At 45.4% G+C, this 22,010-nt stretch overlaps 2 protein-coding genes across 5 annotated transcripts; one reads left to right on the top strand and one right to left on the bottom strand.

Annotated features, from left to right (window-relative positions):
• On the top strand, positions 1-2,292 carry LOC118779807 (cytochrome b561 domain-containing protein 2). Its single transcript, XM_036532083.1, has 4 exons — positions 1-111; positions 352-627; positions 782-819; positions 1,189-2,292. Exons 2-4 carry the CDS (start codon positions 501-503, stop codon positions 1,690-1,692), a joined length of 669 nt encoding a protein of 222 aa, XP_036387976.1. The 5' UTR covers positions 1-111; positions 352-500; the 3' UTR covers positions 1,693-2,292.
• Positions 2,293-5,597: 3,305 nt separating this feature from the next.
• Positions 5,598-21,497, bottom strand: LOC118779818 (helicase ARIP4-like). Of its 4 annotated transcripts, none has more exons than XM_036532101.1 (23): positions 21,401-21,497; positions 20,243-20,311; positions 18,590-18,781; positions 17,690-17,906; positions 16,773-16,903; positions 16,465-16,593; positions 16,013-16,242; positions 15,517-15,699; positions 14,836-14,969; positions 14,360-14,556; positions 13,463-13,805; positions 12,786-12,963; positions 12,187-12,411; positions 11,665-11,783; positions 11,304-11,422; positions 9,857-9,956; positions 9,444-9,649; positions 8,847-9,022; positions 8,358-8,554; positions 7,756-7,943; positions 7,533-7,622; positions 7,245-7,340; positions 5,598-7,133 (listed from the first exon to the last, which is right to left on the bottom strand). In XM_036532101.1, the coding sequence occupies exons 3-23, from the start codon at positions 18,723-18,725 to the stop codon at positions 6,256-6,258; spliced, it is 4,272 nt and encodes a 1,423-aa protein (XP_036387994.1). In that variant the 5' UTR covers positions 18,726-18,781; positions 20,243-20,311; positions 21,401-21,497; the 3' UTR covers positions 5,598-6,255. The 4 variants fall into 4 exon arrangements, with proteins under 4 accessions (XP_036387994.1, XP_036387993.1, XP_036387991.1 ...); XM_036532100.1 differs by having other exon boundaries at positions 7,248-7,340; positions 16,731-16,903; XM_036532098.1 differs by having other exon boundaries at positions 16,731-16,903.
• Positions 21,498-22,010: the final 513 nt, after the last annotated feature.

Genomic DNA, 22,010 nt, shown 5'->3' on the forward strand with positions numbered 1-22,010 from the left:
ATGGGTAGACGCAGGTAAAATGTTATTCAAGCGGGCAAAAACTTACGAGTTGTGTATAGCGCTAACGGTATCGTTTCCTATGTAATACGTCACAGACGGACTGACTGAGTGGTAAGTGGCGGGTTTCGTTTTATTGTTAAAATTTAGCATGTTAGCAGTTTAAATTCGCCGCGGACATGATGCTGTTATTACATAGTTTGCTAGTGTACGTGGATGGCTCGCTGCTTCGCTGGATGCTGTTAAACGTTTTGCAAGCTTGCCAGCGAGGCAGCTGAAGGAGACCGTGGGTTATGATGGTTGCGGTGTCTCATATGAAAATACTTAATAACGCCTCTGTGGTTTGTTTTGTAGCTTTTGGTTGCAAAAAAATGAACAAGCTTTAGGAGCGTCACCGTGTGGAGGAATCCGTGCCTGGGTTCAAATGGGGACACTTTGAACTTCTGCTCTTGCTGTTAGCTAGTTGGCAAGGCGTGAGAGGGAAGGAGCACTTCGGCAGTGAAATGGCGCGATTTTCCGAGTCAGAACCCCGGATTTATGGCTATTTGCGAGTCGCGTGTGGACTTCTGGTCCACCTCCTGTGTGCGGGGTTTACGGTGTTCATCGCAGTGCTGGCCCGACCTGGGAGCAGTGAGTATTGACGCTGACGTCATTGAGCACAGAACAGTTATTCACGGCTGTACTGTTTTCATCTCCTTCATGCTAATGACAATGAGAGACAATTTCAAGGATGAAAACTTAACGCGAAGAGGTTTGGTTTTTAACAGCATTATCTATTGTTCAGGTTTGTTTTCTTGGCATCCCCTCCTGATGACACTGGCGGTAAGCATCGAAATGTTAACATTAAGCAGTAAGGTAAGAGATGTATGTGCATGCATCAGGAGGCCCAAACTATGAGGTGGAAGCTAAATCAGAGGCATTTGTAGGTTTGATTCTTTGACTGGAATGTTTATTTGGGTGTATGTTCTTCAGCATCTGTGTGATTTTTATACCAGACAGGAAAAAATACAATAATGACAACTTGCAGTAGTTGAGGTCTATGAGTGTGGAAGAGATGCTCCACTGTTCTGCTTTGAACAAAAACCATCTCAGCTGAAAAGATTGGGCAACTCAGATGTAGATTTTCTGTGAGAACATTCCTATTTGTGACTCCACCGTTTCCTGTCCCTATCCTTCCCCTTCTCGCTTCAGTTCTCCTTATTCATGACAGAGGCGCTCCTTCTCTTCTCCCCTGACTGCTCTCCCATCTGGAAGCTTCCGCACAAGACTAAGGGTCGTTTTCACTGGATACTGCAATGCCTCGCCGCCACCTGCGCTGGACTGGGATTGGCTGCCATCTGCTACAACAAGCACCTCAACAACAAATCCCATTTCACCACATGGCATGGCTTGATTGGCCTGCTGACAGTGTCCTATGCGGTGCTCCAGTTAGTAGGTGGCATCCCTCTGCTGTACCACAACCTTGTGAAGGGCTGGTCCTTGGCCAAACTGAAGCGCTACCATGCAGTCTCGGGGCTGGTGGCATACGTGCTAGGCAGCAGTAGCCTACTTCTTGGTATGGGCTCTCTGTGGTTCACAGCATCTGTTCGTGGCGCTGGCTGGTACCTGGCTGCAGTGACCCCTGTCCTCAGCACCCTACTCATCATGAACCAGGTCAACAATGCCTATGTGGCCAAGAAACGATTCCAGTCCTAATGTACTGTTATCCCTGAATGACTACTTAAGGATTTTTGCAAAATTTGAAATGCATTTTAGTTTGGTCCCATTGTTTTCCTTACCACATTATGATACTGCTGACCCTTCAGAGTAACATCTCAAAGCTTAAAGCAGCTGACCTGTATCTGTACTCTAGGTGCTCATGACCTTTACCACATCTGTTATTGAGGATTTCACTGTGTATTACTGACACTCTGAAGAAAAAAAAACATGTACACACACCAAAACAAAATAGAGAGGCGGAAAACAATTGAGAAGCCAGCATAAAATGGAACATTTTCTTCTAATGAATATTCCTGAAAGAACTGCATGTTAGGATCAGAGTGATAAGGAGAGTATACCTTGAAGTACTAAAATTCCTACTCGTCTTTACATTGTGTGCATGTGTGTGTGAGAGAGAGATCAAGTATTATCATACCTACATCCAAGTACAGTCCAAATCCTCAGGTGACTCAAAGTAATGATTGAGAGGTAATGCACAGTATCAGCTGGAGAGGATGGTGGAAGGTAAGCAGTGACACTGAAATTAAACTCTCTAAATAACTGTAAATATTTATTCATCCAGATGGACATGTACTGTATTAGAGTAACATTGCGTTACATCAGTATCGGTATGATTATTAATTTTGAGAAGAATACAGTGTATGGTAAAAAGGGGTCTAATTCAAATGTATATTTTGTTACCAGTTTATTAAAGATATTTTGAATACTTTTGTGCTATGTGTAAATCTGCTATAGTTAATCAAAATCAATCAGAAACTATATAATGGCTTTTTCCAATTAGTCAAATGTAGTAAATATGAAAACAAATTATACAAATGAAGCTGTAACTCCTGATACTTATTTTCATTCCATATTGTGCTTTATTTTAAAATAAAAGATTCTTTTCTAAACATGAATCTACACTAAATGTACAAGTCTAATCTTGGTGTTGCGGGGTGTGAAGTGTGTGCAAACTGGTGGAGATCTCTGCTTCAGTTTGCAGATAGAGGCGCATGCAGTTGTGGTGGGGTGATGTGGTTTCCTGTTCAGAGAGCTTCCTGTGTGAGTGTTCAGCATTCTCACAGTGCAGAGAGACCCTTGACTGAACCTGTGCAAAAGCAGAGAACCAAAGATGACTTGTTTGATTTCTCCTGTGGCCTGAAGCCACCACACAGCAGCAAAGATGGGAGCAGTAGGCTGCTACAAATGGAGGAGTGCTCTTTCCACTATAAATGGAGGATGGTCCATTGGCACCTGGTGGCTGCTTAGTGCTACTGCAGCTTTCTCAGGACAATCCCACAGAAAAAGGATGATGGAGTTTCTCTTTTTGTGATCATGTCCACTACTTGCTAGAGCAGAGGTCTTGTTGTTGTCATCCCCAGGGACATTTCTAGCTATTGAAAAGATCCGGGGCTTTGCCTGGGGCTTGTCTTTTTTTGAAGGGAGATCGGCATCTGTAGGTTGGGGAGGTTATATCTACCTTTATAATAAATAAATATTATTGCACCTTCGGACGCTGCAAGTCAAGTTCCGCTCTGTTACACAGCCTGTGTGTTGTTTTGCTATAAACACCTACTTTTTCAGGGCGAAAATATTCGGCGCTAGGCTTAAATATTCGGGGCTGTAGCCCCAAATGATTGGACCTAACGACGCCACTGGTTGTCCCCGTATGTGTTTTTGTTTATCTGTTTGGCCTTGAGCAGGATTACTGAAAAACATTTCACAAGTGATGCTGCTTGGTGTTCTATGTGCATCAGAGGCCAGCCTCCTCATAATATTACCTCCTTTCCTGTAGTGTTCCTAATAATGCTGGCCAAGAGGAGAATGCCCATTATTATGTTGCAAGCGCAAACAAGCCATGCCCAGAGGAAAGATGGAAATTGAACTCAAAAAGAAAAAGATTAGCTTGTATTGCATAAAGGGTAAAAAGGGAAAAAAACTGATTCATTTTCTTCAGATAAAGCAAACTGATTGCAGCTTGTTTAAAAACCCCAGGGAAAGAAGACAGTGAAATAACACAATGAAAGCTGCTGTGGATTCACATTATTCCTCTTCATGCTGATCATGAGAAATACAAACACCTCAAGCCAACAATCTGCATCAATTGTTGCATAAATACATAAACAGATCAATGACTCAACCCTTTGAATATGGTTTAGGAGTTTATGTACTGTTAAAATAACATTCATGAATACAATTTAATTTCATATACAGTAGTTCATTCTCTCATTGGGTGGGGCCTATGGGGCTATGTCCCTGATCAAGTGAGGCTAATGGTTAGGATTTGCACACACACTTTGGTCAGACACACCCATTCCTCATCTCACAAACACTAGGACTGACATGTACACCTATGGATTAAAAATATCAAACAAATAATATACAAAAATAAAAAAAAATACAAATGAATAAATATACAGCATAATAAATATATTTAAGACATTACAGGTGAACATAATCAGTAAGGTATAAAACAAAAACATTTTTACTAAAAAAAGTATTAACATTATTATTACAACCACCATTTTAAAACATAAATGACAATAGTGACATGCTTCCCAGGCAGGGGGGAAGAGAATTTTCTCCCATGAATCAAGGTACTTCTAGAAACGGGATAAATTTAGGGCATGGGATATAAGGATAGTTTACAGGGACAGAAGATAGGGAACAGGGGTTGAGGGATAAAGGGTGTGCAGTATAGTGGACAGGCATTATGGGAGAGAGGATATGGTACAAGAGTTATGGGATAGGCCATGAGGATAGAGGACAGGGCACACGGGTTGAACTGTAAGTGTATGTGGGGGTCAACAGTGCCATTTCAGGAAAAAGGGCTTAGGTCGACAGGTCGGGAATGCAACACTTGGGTTCACTGTCTGGGAACAGAATGTAAGAGTATTTTGGACTGAAAGAGCATGTTGCTGAGCCGAGGTGTGTGTATGTTGTGGGCATTTGATGGCATGAAGGCCATACTTTCAGTGGGTTTGCCTCATATACGTGGTGAGACATGACAACACAATAATGAACTGTTATGTGCAGCGTGACTGCGTTTAATGCCACAGAGGCAGAACCATGAGAGAGTCAAACCTGCTCCTGCACCACCATTTCACTTCTTTTTTGTAAAATGATTTTCTTTATGTTTAATACCTCTCTCATTTATGTCATCTGAGCAACTCAAAGGCACCTGACAATTCATTGGGTACTAATTTGTGACGTGACAACGGACCCAGATTGATGTAACCTACACCACCCCAGCGGAACAAAGAAAATTATGTCTTTGTCAACAACTACTGACACAGCCCAGAGTAGCCATTTTCACTTCTTAAACATTTCTCTCTTGAAACTAGGTGAAAAGATGGGACACTTTACACTTGTACATTAGTCTGTTCAAAGCCTTGCTCCTCATGCTGACAGAAAAAAATCACAAGGGTTGTTCCACATCAGCAGCCTTCTGGGAAAAGAGAGCCGGTGGTGGACACATTCACAAGGCAGACGATGCCAGGATCAATTAACCCAACAGAACCACTGTTATTGTGTGTGAGAGAACTACTTTAATACAGTAAAATTCACTTCCAACCGTGGTAAATTTGGATAAAAATGCAGCTTGAGAAAAATGGCATTCTCATAAAATTTCAAAATGTTGCACCAAGCACCCAGGTATCGGATGCAAAGAATCTTGGGATACCAGATGAAAATGAAGGGTACATGGGAGGTGAGAAACTGAGGGTTCCGCTTTTGCATTTCCGTTTTGTCTCCATTCTCTGGCCTTAGACAGCAGCTGCTCTAGAGGAACAAATTTCCAAAGCACCTGGACCTCAGCCTGTGTGTAAGTAAAGGCTGAAATAAAAAGCATTCTGAAGGTTTCGATAGTTTTTCTTTCATCGGGGAACTCTTCTTTCCTTGTCAGCTTCTCGTCACTGTTCCCAAAAAGCCACATTTCCCACTTGTGCATTTCCAAGTGTGGAGCAAACATTTCCTCCAAGATTGTTCTCCTCTGACAATGAATTTGTGTTTATGATCTCCTCTATAAAAATTGTAACAATAGTTACAATAATTTTACAAAACATTCTGTCTGCAAATATTGCGCTTCCATTCCAATGTAATGGTACTATTTTCATACAACCAGCTAATTAAGTCAGGTCTAAAACTTAATGTCAACAGGTCAAATAATCCAGAGTGCCCCCAGAGGCAGGGAGAAAACAGCACAGGGCCAAGCCCAGCTGCCAGTAATTGTGTGTTGGGCTACTTTCAGACAGTGTGAAGTAGCCCCATGTCCAGTGAAGCCACTGATAATGTTGCCCTGTCTCACTCTTCTCATGTCCAGCTTCTTAACAGGAGACTTTTCTTTGAAACAAGATGTTCAGCGTCAGGTACAGGCTTCGTCACAGGTCTCTACTGCGTCTCTCTTGCTCATCGGACAGGGTGTGAGAAAGGGCAGGGATCAGGGAGGGCCTTGTGTGTGTGCAAGCCTGGCTTCTTCAGACCAAACAGACTCATGGTATGTAGAGCTTCACCCCTCTATACCCAGCTCAGTCCTCCTGCTGCCAAATGCATTTACACCCATCATTGTCCTGTCACCTCTACTACATCATCATCTGAGCTGCTGCCACCATTATCTGAGGTGACATGCGAGTCTGGCCGAGTTGGCACACCGTGAAGTCCAGAGGAGGGTAAGTGGGAGAGGAAGCTTGATCCGGCTGAGCCCAGGCCAGGGGGTAGGGCCCCCGAGAGCAGAGCATTGGGGTACATCAGTGACTGGCTGTAGGGCAGCGGGAATCCGGAGGGAAGCATCCCAGCCATGCTGGGGTTGAGCAGGAAGGGAGGCAAAGAGGTGAGGGTGGAGTTGGCACTCCCCACAGTAGACGAGGAAGAGGAGGAGGAAGAAGAGGCAGAGGAAATGGGCACAAAAGCGTCAGAGGTCATGGGGAACATCATCCTAGAGTCTCCCAACTGGCCATGAGGCTGGAAGAAGGGCGAGGCAGCGCCCATGAACATGGGGTGGGTCATGGAGCCCAGCAGGGCGGGGCTAAGGGGCAGGCTGAAGCCGCTCCCCAGTGGGAAGCGAGGGAATGCTGAGGGCACAGGTGCGCGTTTGGCAGCTGGCAGCTTACGGATCTGCTCGGCAGAGGACGGGACAGGAGGCTTGCGCTTGGGACCTCGGAGGTCCAAGGCTTCGGCCGCGCCCAAACCGGGCGGGTCAGCTGTGCTGGCCTGCGAGCTGCTCTCGCCGCTGTTCTGACCCCTGGAGGTGTGTGGTTCCTTAGACCTGCTCCATTCAGATTCCTGGGGCGTCTCCATGGCCACAGCGTACCTGCATAGCTCCCGCAGGAGCCTTGGACTGTCTGGGGAGGCGGAGCGCGCTGGGCCATCTGGAGCCGGGTGCTTCCGGTCTGGAGACACACAGCCATTACTGCTGGAGTTCCCAGAGGACTGCTGTGAATCTGGAGGAGAGGGAAGGGGGAAGAATCCCTCACACACAATACAGGCACAACAGCAGACAATTAACTGCACACTATGCACGGTTATGTTCTTATTAATTTCATAAACAGAACTACCTCTGGAAGCGGTCAAGATCTCCTCTCCTCCCCTGTTTTTTCCTGATGTTCGGACGGCAAAAATCCTCCCGTTACTTGTTCTGATGTAAGTTCCTGTGAGGTGTGAAACACAGCAGGTGTCAGTGAGCTAGCCCAGATAACTGTACTGACAGCGAGGGTGAGAAACTACTGAGCAGGTGGTTTAGCCGTTTTGTGATATTTTGAAAGCATAGCTGCATAAGGATACTGTTAAAGCAGGAGGTTTAGCCGTACAGTGATGCCATGACATCGGAGGTTCAAACTTACCCTTGGATCCTTTGATGAAGTGGACGGTCTCTCCAGCACTGATTCGGGTCTGAACATCTGTGCTACTGTTGGAGCCTGGAATCACAATGTCTGAGGATACAAAAACATTACCAAAACAAAATGGCCTTCAGGAGCACGTGTGGCTATGACTTCAGTTACAACAGCAGACCCTGTCTGAATGGGTCCCCTCCTCTCCCCCTGGGACACATGAGGCTAGCCTTACCAGTGGTTGTGACAATGCGCTGCACATACACCCCTGCCTTCTGCAGGTAGCTGCTACCTGCACTGGAAGTGGCAGCAATCGAGTGGGCGTGGCCCAGGGGCACCTGTCGAGGCATCATGGGAATGGGTGTAGACTGGACAGGGCGGACGCTGGCAACCGGCTTCTCGTCTGGCCGCAGAGGAGGGCGCCTGTTGGGGAGGGGGTAGGTTTATCTGTGGTTATATATTACTGTCATATATACAGCATAGTCGTGTAGGGTGGGGGAGCAAGTTTATATTTAAACATACTGCAGCGTGGGGGAGTCTTGGAGCAGGGCAGCTCCTAATGGAGTAGGACTGAGTCTTGGAGCGAGGTAGAGTGTGGCAGAGCATGGTGCAGTGTGGTGGAATATGGGTTATTAGATGGATCATGGTGGAGAGTATAGATCAGTACAGTGGAGTAGGGGGCAGTATGGTGGAGCATTGTGGAGTACAGTGAGGCAAGACTGAGCTTTACAGTGAGTAAAGCTGAGCACAGCAGAGCATTGTGGAGTAAGGTAGAGCCGGGCAGAGCATGTGCATGAGAGAGGAGATGTGTACTGCCCCAGTTCCTCTGAGACGCACCAGCTGCGCTGACTGAAGGTGGGGATGCTGGCAAGGCCATGATCACTGGGTGGGTAGTAGTGGGTGTAGGATGGGCGATTGTAGGGTATGGAGGCACGCTTCTCATCCTCATAGCTCTTCTTAGCAGCCTTCTTTTCAGCTTTGGTCAGCTTCATCTCCTTCCTATCCACAAGGAGCGACTCATGGTGGAAGGGTTGCTGGGGTAGAGCAAAAACATTATTAACGGCCGGACATATAGCACATTAAGGCACACAGCATTTAGACTATGGCACTTACACATACAGCACACTGAGACATACAGCATACTTAGATATACAGTGTGTGTTAGTGTGTGTAGGTGGGTGTTTTAGTATGATTGTACTGCCGTGTGCAAATGTGCATGTATTTGTGTGAGTGTGTGGATGCGTGTAAGTGGGTGAATGTGTGTGTTTTAGCATTTTGCTTTATGTGAGTGCATGAGTGTTAATGCCTGTGTGTTACCGTGCATACCTTGGTGATGAGGTGAGGGTACATCTTCCATGCCTGGCGAATGACTTCCTCCACCTGGTCCTCGGGGTCCAGCACCAAGTGAGTGGGCTCGGGTTCCTCATCCACAAAATTCAGCAGCGACTCTATTTCACGCCGTGTGAAGGTGAGCCCGGGGTTCAGGTCATCCACCACACGGTCTGAGAAGAGGAGGAGTCACACACATACACACACACACACAGCTGTCTGTCAAACTGCAAGCCCTACACTTACAGTGATTTTCACACAGCTCACTGCAGTCAGCACCTTCCTAAATGCGTTCAGTTGATCAGTCCGAACCCCCTCTCTGCTATTTACAACCCTTCTAGGAATATGTTTACACACACTCACCCCACCTACACCTATACACAAATGCACACACCCCCAAATGCATATATACACATGCACACTCACACATACACATACAAATACACCTACGCACACATACATATATAAAGACACATATGCAAACTCATGTTCAAATGTATCCATACATGCATGCATGCATGCATGCCAATGTGCACACACAAACATACAGATACACATACACACATACACACATATATGCACAAACACAATCACCTGACACGCCCTGTTTGGAGACCTGTCGGTCGTAGATCTTCTTTTCCAGGGTATAGTCACACACCAGGCGGTAGATGTGGCAGGCCTTCTTCTGACCGTAGCGGTACACGCGGCAGACAGCCTGGGCATCATGGCACGGGTTCCAGGAGGCATCGAACACCACCACACGATTTGCCCCAATCAGGTTCACGCCAAGACATCCTGCCCTAAGAAACACACAGGACAACAGAAAAACGATATCAAATCCAGGGATGTGTATATATGCATGCGTGTGTGAGTATGTACAATGTGTGTGTGTGTGTGAGTGAGGTGTGTGTCTGTGAGTGAGGTGTGTGCATATGAGTGAGCGTCACAGTGTGTGTGTGTGTGTGTGTGTGTGTGTCAGTGAGTGTGAAAGCCTGTGACACACAGACCTGGTGGAGAGCAGGAAGAGCCAGGTGGTGGTGTTCTCGGGGTCATTGAACTGGTTGATGAGTCTCTCTCTCTCTGAGGCTGACGTGCTTCCGTCTAACCCTAAAGGGACCCAGTGACATTACAATCACATGACCCATCCCACACTTTAGACCAGTGTTTCTCAATCCTACTCCTGGAGCCCCCCTGTCCTGTATATCTTCTATCTATCCTTGCTCCAAACACACTCTTGATTAAATCAGGTGTGCTCAGCTAATTAAAAGTGCTGCTGATGAGTTCAGTCAGGTTGGTAGAGCAGGGAAAGATGGAAAACGTAGCAAGGGGGCCCAAGGAGCAGGATTGAGATTCAGTGCTTTAGACTAAGCTCAGTGATGACATCATCCTCACATGACCCATACCACATTCTTAGGACTAAACCCAGTGACATCCTCGTAACATGACCCATTCCACAGAGATGTGACTAAACCCAATGACAACATCATCAGCATTGTCACCTGTCCCATTTAACACAGCTGAGATTAAGAGAAATTGTGTTATAAATGATAACAATGACTAAGCCAGTGATGGGGTCAAAGTTCAGTATAATTTAACTGTGATTGTCACAGGAACCCTCACAGAGACAGCAGGCGTCAGTCGCCTGAAGCATGAAGCAAATATCCCCATCAACCCTTGCAATGACTATTAAGACTATCAGTGGACTCGAAAGAGTACTTGTCACTGAGACGAGCAGTCAAACCCCAGCTGTATCACAATCAAAAGGACCATCAGTTCAAAGCACATGCACAGATCCACTGATCTTTCTACATAATGAATGTGCTGACAGTAGACTGACGATAAAAAAATGATACATTTCTAGAAGATAAATATCACTGGATTTGCAATGCATGCTATAAACTGATGCCAAGAACAAGCTTCTGTTAATCAACACAAGCCCATCCTTCATGCTGATTACTGGATATTGCTCATGAAAGTTTTGCTTCTAGTATAGGTCCAAGCAAGCAACCTGCTAAGACAGTCAGCAGCAGTGTATCACCAGAGTCACTGTAGTAGTTCCTAAGACACACTCAATACAGTAGTTGCCAAATGACAGACACACACCCACTGTGGCATTTATCAGGTAACAGAGACATTTACTGTAGCAGCAGGTGACAGAGATGCGCTTACTGCAATTGTTGTTTGGTGACAGACACACTCGCTGTGGTTGTTGCTAGGTGACAGACACACTTTCATAGTTACTAGGTGACAAAGACAGTTCCTGTAGTAGCTGCTAGGTGACACAGACACATTTACCAAGGCTGTTGCTTGGTGGCAAAGACACACTCAATGTTCACAGTTAGTTAACACACTGACTATGGTGATTTCTAAGTGACAGAGATACACTGTGATTGTTTCTAGGTGAAAAGAGACACACTCACTGTAATAGTTGCTAGGTGACAGAGACACACTCACTGTAGTAGTTGACATTGCGCACCCAGTTGTGGCTCTGGCTCTCACTGGTGACTCCGCAGGACGGCATGGGCCTCTTACTCAGAAACTCCTCGATGACAGACAGCGTGGACAAGCTCTGACTGTTGAAGACACACACAGGGACACAAACACACTAAAGCCCGATTCTCACTGTGGCCGTCAGGGATGTTAAACTTGCTATCCTGGTCAAATACCCAAAGTGGCTCTCTCAGTTTCCCCATATTAGAATTTCCATGTCTAACTCCTCAATGAAAATAAAGGGTGCCCTGTAACTTGTGTGTGAGTGCCACACAAAATAAACATTGGATGAGCTGCCCTTTCACCCCGCTACAATGCTTCTCACCTGAACACAAGGATCCTGTCTCCTCTGCTCACACTCTCCTCAATTAGGTAGAAGAGCAGCACCATCTTGGCAGAATTCTCCAGAACACCTGTCTGGTAATCAGTCATGATATCCCTTGCCTATAGAGAGAGAGAAAGAGAAAGAGGAAAAAAGAGATTAACCTTCATTACCATATCACTGGGTATTCTTAGGATAATGGCTAGCTAGACAGTTACACTATAACTATACAGAAACATGAAGCGCAGAGTAACACATTTTCACTGAATACTGAGTACTCTAGTCCTGGTAATTGAGTTTATACACAGCCGTCGTTTCTTAGGAGGCGTGAAGATCCACAGATATTCATAAAATCTGGATTGACTACAAACCAACTATTATAATGACACACATAACACAATTATTATTATAGGCTGAAACAAAACTGCTTCCAGGCTAAGCAAATGTGAGCAATTCTGTAAGGCCCCAAGTATTATGTGGGTGTGGTCCCATGTGGGTGTGGTCCAGTATGGCCCTGTCTCATACCCATTCGTAAGTGATCACTTGGTTGGCCTTCTCCTGGAGCAGGCCAAGGCCAAGCCCTGCCATGCCCAGTTTACTGGGGGCGGAGTCTGTAGTTTTCCCCTTCAGGCCGGGGGCGGGGCAGCGGCTGCTCCCCGCAGCAGTGAGGTCATCCAGGTCCAGGTCCTGCTCATTGGCCAGACTCTCCTTCTGCAGTGCCGCATACAGCACATCAGGGTGGTTCCAGATCTGCAGGAAACACACTCTTTATCAGAACACACACACACACAGCTAAACAAAAAATGCACTTTAGTGAACACACATACACACACACTTAATCAAAACATACACACAGACACATTTAGCAAAAATGAGCACATGCACTTAATCAGAACAAACACATCCCTCAGAACACACACATACCACTCAGAACATAGAAACACACAAACGCACAAACGTACATACTTTTCACAAACACACTTCTTTGATCACACACACACACACACACACACACACACACACACACACCTTCTTATAGTCACTGCACAGAATGTACACACACACTGCTCTTACGCCCTGTGCATAATTGAGGGTGTGGTCTGTGTTGGAAGGGCGTGGCTCACCTTGCAGCAAACACAGAAAGCCTTGAGAGGGTTAAGCCCCAGCCAGCCGTTGCTGCCTGTCTCCCGGAAACGGGTCATGAACTGGGTGTAGAGCGCCCTCTGGAGGGGCGACAGGCGTACCAGGATCACATTCTCATCCTTGGAAGGCAGGTGCGTTCTCAGCACGCTATGACCACGCCTGCAAGCACAGAACAGAAGTGCTTCCCGTTGGAACACTGTACGCTCATCCCTGCAGCAGCCAGGGCTGTACAAACACACACTCCGCCACACCTCAGGCATCTAAGGGATTGAGCTGCTGTATCCACAATTCTGCTGTATTACAAACCTCATCTCCATATATGAATCAATTACACAGTTTCCGCTAGCAGTAATCATCACTGATCCATGGTACAGCAAAAAAAATTATCTTTCAAACAAAATCAAATTGTATTTGTGGCTGTTTTATGTGAGATAGCAAGTTAGAATTTCAAAACAACCCACATGATTAGCAAGATATTGACACACATATCACATATTTTCAAACATTATTTTTTACTCTCTGATTAGACTAATAGGTTCAAATAGTGGGTGTTCAAAATATATAAAATAATATGTGCACGAGCTGGGTAAATGCGGGGGGTGGGGGGACTGTCGGTTAGGGTTAGAGTTGGGGTTTAGGGTTAGGGGGACCGGGTTACCTCTGCACGAAGCCCTCCAGCAGGCTGTGCAGCACGTGGCTGCGATACCTCATGAGCCGCACGTCCTGCGGCGTGCTGTCCGTGCACTGCCCGTTCAGGATGGGCCGCTCGAACATGTTGCTGAACTCCTGCCGCGAGCCCAGGAAGTCGGGCCGCACAAAGTCCACCATGCACCAGTACTCCATCAGGTTGTTCTGCAGCGGGTAGCCCGTCAGGACCACCCGCCGCCGGGACTGCATGCTCTTCAGCGCCTGCGACGTGCTGGAGTGGAAGTTCTTGATGCGGTGGCCCTCATCGCAGATCACCACGTCCGGGCCCGGCCGAGCGAGGGCCTTCTCAATGTCTGACCAGAGAGAGTGAGAGAGAGGAAGGGAGAACAAAGGACAGGCCATGTGAGAGAGGGAGGGAGGACACACACGTATAGTGGCTGGCCACAAAAGTAGCTCAATATTAAAGAGAAAAAGTGTGTGAAATATGCTGGTAAAGACTGTAGCCATCATGGAGACCACAGTAAGGAGACCACAGACATACCATGGAGACACACTGAGTTGAAATGAGTTTGAACTGTAAATCTAAAGTCAATATATTTAAAGGGCTCTATGATTCCTATTGAGTAGCTGTAGGCGTGGGTGTTATGAGCAAAGCAGTCAGGACTACAGAGCAGCAGTAAGGAGTCAAAGTATTGATTTTGGAGGATTAAGATGGACATGTTCTGGTCTTTATATCGCAGGCTTAGGGTTAGGATCAGTGATGGGGTAGGGCTGGTTTAAGGAGTCAGGGTTAAGGTCTGGGGGTAACAGTCAGGATTGAAGTCAGGGGTTAGGGGTGGTCAGGGTTAGAGTTAGGGTCAGGTGGCTAAGGTTGGGGTTACGGTTAGCGCTCATCCCTGAGATTGACCTTTCAGCAGCTCCTGCTGTCTCTCCTCCTCATCCAGATCAATGATGACTGGACCCACGGGTTTCTTGGACTTCTTCTTCCTGCCGGTGACGAAGCTCTTCTTCAGGGACAGCAGCCGGTACATCTCATATCCCATAAGCAGCACACCGCCCTCTGCTGACCACTCCCCCACCACCTTGGCTCGGGCCTCAGTGGTCCTATAACACAACATGACTGCATTTGCAATGTACACACTTCACACACAGTCTATTTACACACCTTAACCACACTCGCCTTAAACACATGCAATTTGCATGCATTAAACACAACATTTTCACATATTAAACAAGCCCCATTGACACACCTTAATGTCCACATTTATACACCTTAAACTTGCCTGACTTTACACACCTCACACATATTTGCACTGTGACGGTGTGTAAAGCACAAGGAGTGATGTAATGTCTGCTGTGTGACAGTGCGTGACGGGCGCTCACTTGTGCTCGTCGTTGAGGATGTGCACTTTGAAGGCTCGGGGCGTGACGCTGTGGGGATCATTCTCCTGCTGCAGGGCCTCTGGGGGCGGCAGCCACATGTTAAACTCAGCCAGCCAGTTCTGCAGAGTGTTCACCTGTAGCAGCGAGAGGAAGATCAGCCTGGTAACACGTACACACACACCCACAAATAAACACACACATACAACTGCATGCAAACACACAAACACACACAGACAAACATACATGCACAGCCTACATACAAACACACACATATGAATGTAGACACACACATGCAGACACACATTATTCTGTCCTTGCTAAAGTGGGCCTAGCTAGCTTGAGTGATAGCTGATAGGTCCCTCCAATAGAAGTCAAAGGCAGGGTGTATAATATGGACATCTTTAATGAATTACTGTAAAAAGACATATATTGTCAAAGCATAAAGAACTAAACTAAACTATGGAAGCCCAGCGGGGACAAAATGAAAACTGTGTTTACAAAATACACCATTATGTACAGTACGCTGAAATAGTGGGCAGCACACACATACATAGACACACGTGTGTGTTTCCTTGTCATCAACTGCAAGCTCACATCCACCAGTTGGTGACAATGAGGTAAATACAGAATCTACACCAGGCACTGATCCCGGATCAGAGTGTGGAGCAGAGGCTGACTCACGGGGACAATGGCCAGCACGGTGCGTGCGGCGGTGTGGCGCAGCAGGATGTCGATGAAGGAGATGACTTGCAGGGTCTTCCCCAGGCCCATGCTGTGCGCCAGGATGCACCCAAACCCGCTGCTGCTCCTGTACCGCTCCACAGACTCCACCAGGTTATCATACAAGAACCGGATCCCACCAATCTGAGAGCAGGGGGAGGAGTTTACAGTAGACTGTAGTCAGACAGCCAGGCTAATGCTGAATCACACAGAATCTTCAACAGAGTTACAGCAGGGCCTCTCACAGTCATTCACACAGCTGGGGCTCTAAAACACAGCAGGGCCTCTAACACACAGTCACAGGGCAGGGCCTCTAACACAGAGTCACAGAGCACAGTCTGTAACAGTCACAGAGCAGGGCCTGTAACACAGAGTCGCAGAGCAGAGCCTCTAACAAAAAATCACAGAGCAGGGCCTGGACCTCTAACACAGAGACAACAAGAGCTGGATGCTGCACCTGGTGGGGCTTGACAGCACGGGCGAGCTGAGGTGCAAGGAAGAGGTCTCCCTCGTTGTCAGGGTGATTGATGTTGACAAGGACGCGGCCCTGCGCATCAGGCTGGTTGAGGGCATCATTGATGTGGGCACCACTGCTCTCCACATTGCTGGGGGTGTCCTCCTCCTCATTGGCTGACTCACTGCTGAGGTGCAGGGCATCATCCTCATCGGAGCTGAGCTCTATCACATCTGGATTGGATACACGCACAGAAATGTCTCACTGATGTTATCAAACACACAAGCGGCACATTTTGAGTCAATGTATGAGATAAAGGCTAAACTTGTACAGACTGGAACTGGTTTGATGCACTCCAGATGAACATATGGACTGATGCATTTCTCGATTTTCAGGGTATGGTATACCGGTGTAAAACGGAGTGTAAGGCACCCCACTCCTCTCAGTGAGCTCACCATCACGGGTGTGCTGCGCTGGCGACTGGGCCTCCTCATCACTACTGCTGTCACTGCTGTCCAGGCAGATCACCTCCCCTCTCACTGCATGGGTCTCAGACACCTGCCCTGCCCGCAATACAAACTCACCTGGAGAGAGAGAGAGAGAGAGAGAAAGATCTGACACTGTGCACTCATGTCTAACACAGATTGTATCTAACACTGTTTGTGTCTAACAGGGCTCTAACATGTCAGCACAGTGATTCAGGGTGTTGTGTGTATCTCACCCGGGGCGTACTCCGGTAGGGGAGGGGTTTTGTGCATCTCACCCGGGGCATATTCTGGCAGGGGAGGGGCTGGGAAGTCCTTCCTCTGCTGTTCCAGACGCTTCCGCCTCTCCAGCTCCTCATGCTGGGCAGCCTGAGTCACTGCCTCTAGCTGGTGCTCTTTCAACAGCTTTCTGCACGGAGAAACAGGAGCGCACTCAAAACGCTTCAGCAGGCTTCAGAAGCTTCGGACACCATGTCTAGTGTACCCCTCTTTACAGTGTTCTGAAATTCATGGGATTAATGACTGATCATGTACATATTGATGGTTGATGTATGGATAGCCCTGTATGTGTGCGCATTCATGTGTGTGTGCTTCTAAAGCTTTGTACAATGCTTACCATTTAAAATGACCCATGACTGGATTTTTAATGAATGGCCTGGATTTCAAATCTTTAGACAAGTATCATCTATGTGCCCTTGGCAAAAGGAAAATGTTGAAGTTGTGTTTGTTCTACTAAAAATATAAGTAGATGCATCTTTTATCTAGATAAGTAGATCATAGTAAATGTGCTTTTAAAACATTTTTGTTGGTTGGTGACAGTTAAACCAATGTGCAATACACTACATACTGTAATTTATTTATTTATTTATTTATTGTGTAGACCTTGCTCACTGAGTGCACTGTATTTTACCAGTGAGCGGTAGGAAGTGGTTTTGGTAAGCTAATTTCAATATATTTGATTTCATTATTACTGATAGCCGGTTAGCTCTGGTCAAGTCAGGTTTGGGCTGAGTCAGGTAACAGATAAAGTCACCATCTTTGGGCCGGGTTTGGTTCATGTATTAAAGTACATGGGCTGGGCTTGGGTTTCAGTTTCAGGCCCGTGCAGACATTTAGGCAGGTGAAAATGGTGAAGCAGATGTGGTGGATGGACAGGTGAAGAAGATGGAGTAGATGAGATTGGTGAAGCAGGTACCGGATGTTCCTCCTCAGGTGGGCTGGCTTTGAGACTCTCTTCTTGCTGCTGGTGAGGGATACCGGGCTGTGACTGCTGGGTCTGGAGGGCGGTCTGGAGGGCGGTCTGGAGGGGGGGGCCCCTGACGGTGAGGTAGATGAATGTGTGTGCTGCCCCTCTGGGGTGTCTCCTCCCCCAGCCTCCTTCTCTTCACTAAGAGAGGTGCTCTGGGACTGCTCTACACCACATAGGAAGAGAGTGATCAATTGACAGATCAATCAACCAATCAATAAATCAATCAATCGACCGGTGAACAAATCCATTCAATCGATCAAAAAGAGACAGGACAGAGAGTCCTGTGAGGAAACATCTGCCTTTATCCATTCTTTGATTTTACACAGAAAATAACAGAGAGAACTGAACTTTACCTCCAAACTGAAAAGATAAGAAACCTTCCAGCCAATACAAAGATGACAGCCATCCAATAATTACAGGACTAGTTTCACAGTCCTGCCTACCACTCCTTTTCACCAGCTACACAAACAATTCCACCTGCTTCAGTCTGCACCTGCTAACCTCTCCACCTGCTTCAGTCTGCAACAACTACGCTACTACACTAACTCACTCAGACACTCACACATTCACCTCCATCTCCCCTACACCCATCCACTGACACACACTCACCTCTATGCATTCAGACCTCATCTACAGACATTTCACCCACTGAAACAAAAGGTTCAACACAGCCACAGTCATACCAAATGCACTCACAAACATAGCCGAAACCACCAACAGCAACAGCAGCACATGACTGGCCAAATATACTCTTCTTACTATAGAATTTGCTAGGTGAGCTTTACAAATTCCTGAATAATTTATAAGAGAAACAGTCTTGATTGGTCCACATATCTCTTCACTTACCAGCGGCTTCTTCTTCGTCATCCCCGTCATTGTCCTCCTCTTCCTCCTCCATCTCCTCTTCTTCCTCCTGATCCTCCTCTTTCTCAGCAGTAAAATCAGTTTCCATATCGCTCCCTGAAATTGCCTCTTCTGACATGGTACCCCACAGGTCTCTGGGAGCACTACCTACACATCCTCAAGCCTTGTGCACTCCTGCACACACACACATACACACACACAAAGCATTATACCTACACATCCTCACCTCTCATGCACTCTTGCACATAAATATACATAAAACATTGCCCGATTCCCCATGTATACAAAAACAGGGACTTTTGAACCCTTCATTGGATGTTTTTTTGCATGCCAATGTGCCCCAGGTGGCTGAAATTTCAAAATCACTTGCCCCAGGGCCTACACTCAGAACTGATGGCGAACCCAGCTCAAAAGCAACTGGAGACAACCGATGATGTCATTAACATTACGACATCACAAATATGGGTAATACTTCTGATGATCACTATATAGCAGAGTGATGAGTACATAGTTACTGACGATAGGAACGATGTTCAACAGCGACATCTCACTGTTGACAATTCGGGACACATCTCCTGCTTTTACTGATCAGTCAAATATTAGTTCCTGAACTGTCAGGTTTCACTGATAGCAGCATGTTCAGCTCCCGACGCTCTGTCTGCTCCATTCATACAGCCTACGCCACTGATGTAAACGGTGGGGAGCTGTGCAGGAACTGTCTGCCAATCAAGCCCATTGCAGTAAGAGAGAGAGCGCTCTCTATTGGTTGCAACTGAACTCCGCCCAGGTCATCCCTTGTTCTTTCTACACTTCTGTTTTCCTACATTTGCTCATTTTTGCTGTTTTTGAACCAAAACAACGGAACCCTTTTGTCAGTACTTATGCTGCATGAGTAATAAAAACCTAAATAACCAGTGTAATGATATCAATGAATTGGACATTTGATGATGCCACAAATGTCAAGAAATGTACTCAGTACAGCATGTATTTATCTGAAGGATTGCTGAGCTAGGTTGAATGCCGAATGCAAATGTAATGCATTTAGATTCTACCGAATTACAACAGACATGATATCATGCACTGACTATTTACTGTTGTCTAAACGCAGTAATTGCATATTTGCGAATCAATTTGCCTGACTGAAGTCCCTTAAACCACAAAATCACTCAAACTTGAGAAAATTCAGTTCTTCACAACTGCTAGCAATACAATGGATATCAGTAGAACTAAATGTGTTATTAAACTCAAAGGCTGCCAACCTGTGATAAATGTCTAGAGTGAGATTTTGGGATTTTGATTTTTTTTGATATTCTTTACATTTTTGTACACTGTTTTTGTACAACACAGTGGTGACAAATTCACTTTAAAACAAACAAAAGACTTTTCTTTTATGTTTGTGACATTTCATGTATTTATTACAACCACACACTGTCCAATAAAAAGTATACTTGTTTTAGACTAGGTCTGACCCGAGAAGAGTTTGTGCTAGATTTCATCTACAACAGGCTACACACCACATCACTAAATCTTCTGAAATAATACAACATGGAAAAAATCAAAATACAGCAACAGACACTCCAGTTTGACTACACTAACCAACTTCATTTGTCTCTATGTGAGTGTAGGAAATCCTACCTTATGCTCATCTCATGTCTCTTTCTCCACTGCCTGGGACACCAGCTGCCCTGCGCTCCCTCCAGCCATCTATTTCGGAAAATAATGCAATACTCTTCATATACCTTAACACATTGTTTCAAAGTAATAAAAAATATAACCACAAAAGCCAATTGTGTTTATTCATCAATTACCAAATAAAATGACAACGTTGATATAAAGTGTCAGGTAACTAGTTTATAACTAACTGCCTTGCGAAGTTGCAAGCTAGCCGAAATTCAGACTAAATTTCGTGCTTCAGGATGCTGAGTATGTCCTTAAATGTTGCCGCGGTAACAGACACCAAATCTAACTTTAAACGTTAATGCACAACTACATATTTCTGTTGTAGGTAGTTTAAATGGTCTGTGTACTATCTGAAACTTAGTAGCAAACGCATTATCATTATTGCTCATACTAGTACAAAGCAATTTAAAGGCGTTTCCAGTGCAGCTGTGCGATTGTCAAGTTCATAATAGCCAGCCGTTCCGAAGGATCTATTTGCAGACATAAATACCAATCACAGTATTGATAGCTAAGAGTACCACATTTAAAACCCCTGCAAATCCATCAAGGTTAAGTCGCTGACTGAGTCGTGAACGTTAGCTTTGCTATATGTTTGGACATTATAATGTTAAGGTTAGCTAGCCAGCTAGCTAACTAACTACACTAAATTGTAACGATGCATCGTTTTTACGCAACATAGCAACGCGCATCCGCAATAAATGGTTAGCCTGTGGCTGCTAATGGGCTTGATACCTAGCTAGCTGGCTAAAACCTTTTCGACCAGTCACATCTAGCTGTCTAATTTGCCACTTACTGCCGTATGTGCAAAATAATAAATCACTACAAGAGGCGACAGGCTTACTAATTATCACTGTAACTGCAGAATGCAAACACTAGCACGTTTTATTACCAACATGCTAGCTTGCTAGCTATATCTTCAACCAACTATTGTTTACTGTACAGAGGTTTATCGTAACACAATTAGCTAACGTTACCTCGCTAGCTCTGCAGCTAATATAGCTAATGTTAGCTAGACTAGCGAACGCTAACTAAAATGACTCCCACATCATTATAAAATATACTATACATCAATAACTAAATGACAAAATAATAATGGCTAAACTATGTTCTTACCTCTCGCATTTGCAACTTCAAAACCGATATTATGATTGTTGTTATGATTGATCAAAATTTAATAACAAATGGGTTATTTTATTTTTTGCCTAGTTTCTTCATGAGCAGCAGTAAAAGTGTTCCCCACAGTGAAGAAAACACAACTAGTTCCCGAGTTCCGGGCGCGAATCCATAATAATCTTGGTATCATGGGCAGGGAACGGTAATGGAGAATCACTTGGGATAAAGATGTGCTTTGATAGGTAGCCTACTGAGGAATATGATCATCATCAATAAGATCAACTGACAACAGAAGTTGTCCTGTTAATGTGCAGTAATATAATCGCGTAAAATTCTCCAGTCATGTTTTTTACCACTCAAATAAACAGGATGACACGCATACACCAGCTTGGTCTTTAAAATGCTGCAACTTTTTCGAACATAACACATGAAAAATGGCTTGACATTTCATCTCTACCTGGTAAATCTAATTTAGGGCAAATAATTGTGATTTACTGTGAATAAACAAATACTTGATTGAACCAATGGAGAATTCATGTAAAAAAAAAAAAAAAAAACGGCAGCACCCATCCTGAATCTGCAAACTTCTCGTTGTGAGTTTTATTTAGTT

Source organism: Megalops cyprinoides, chromosome 6 (genome assembly GCF_013368585.1).
Source record: "Megalops cyprinoides isolate fMegCyp1 chromosome 6, fMegCyp1.pri, whole genome shotgun sequence".
NCBI classification, from domain to species: domain Eukaryota; kingdom Metazoa; phylum Chordata; class Actinopteri; order Elopiformes; family Megalopidae; genus Megalops; species Megalops cyprinoides.

Coding starts and splice junctions, on each gene's coding strand:
- LOC118779807 (XM_036532083.1), top strand. CDS start 501: ATGGCGCGATTTTCCGAGTCAGAACCCCGGATTTATGGCTATTTGCGA. Junction 628..781: donor GCTGGCCCGACCTGGGAGCA/GTGAGTATTGAC, acceptor TCTATTGTTCAG/GTTTGTTTTCTTGGCATCCC. Junction 820..1,188: donor CCCTCCTGATGACACTGGCG/GTAAGCATCGAA, acceptor TTCTCGCTTCAG/TTCTCCTTATTCATGACAGA.
- LOC118779818 (XM_036532098.1), bottom strand. CDS start 18,725: ATGTCAGAAGAGGCAATTTCAGGGAGCGATATGGAAACTGATTTTACT. Junction 17,907..18,589: donor TGACGAAGAAGAAGCCGCTG/GTAAGTGAAGAG, acceptor TATGTGGTGTAG/AGCAGTCCCAGAGCACCTCT. Junction 12,964..13,462: donor CTGGAGGGCTTCGTGCAGAG/GTAACCCGGTCC, acceptor CTGTGCTTGCAG/GCGTGGTCATAGCGTGCTGA.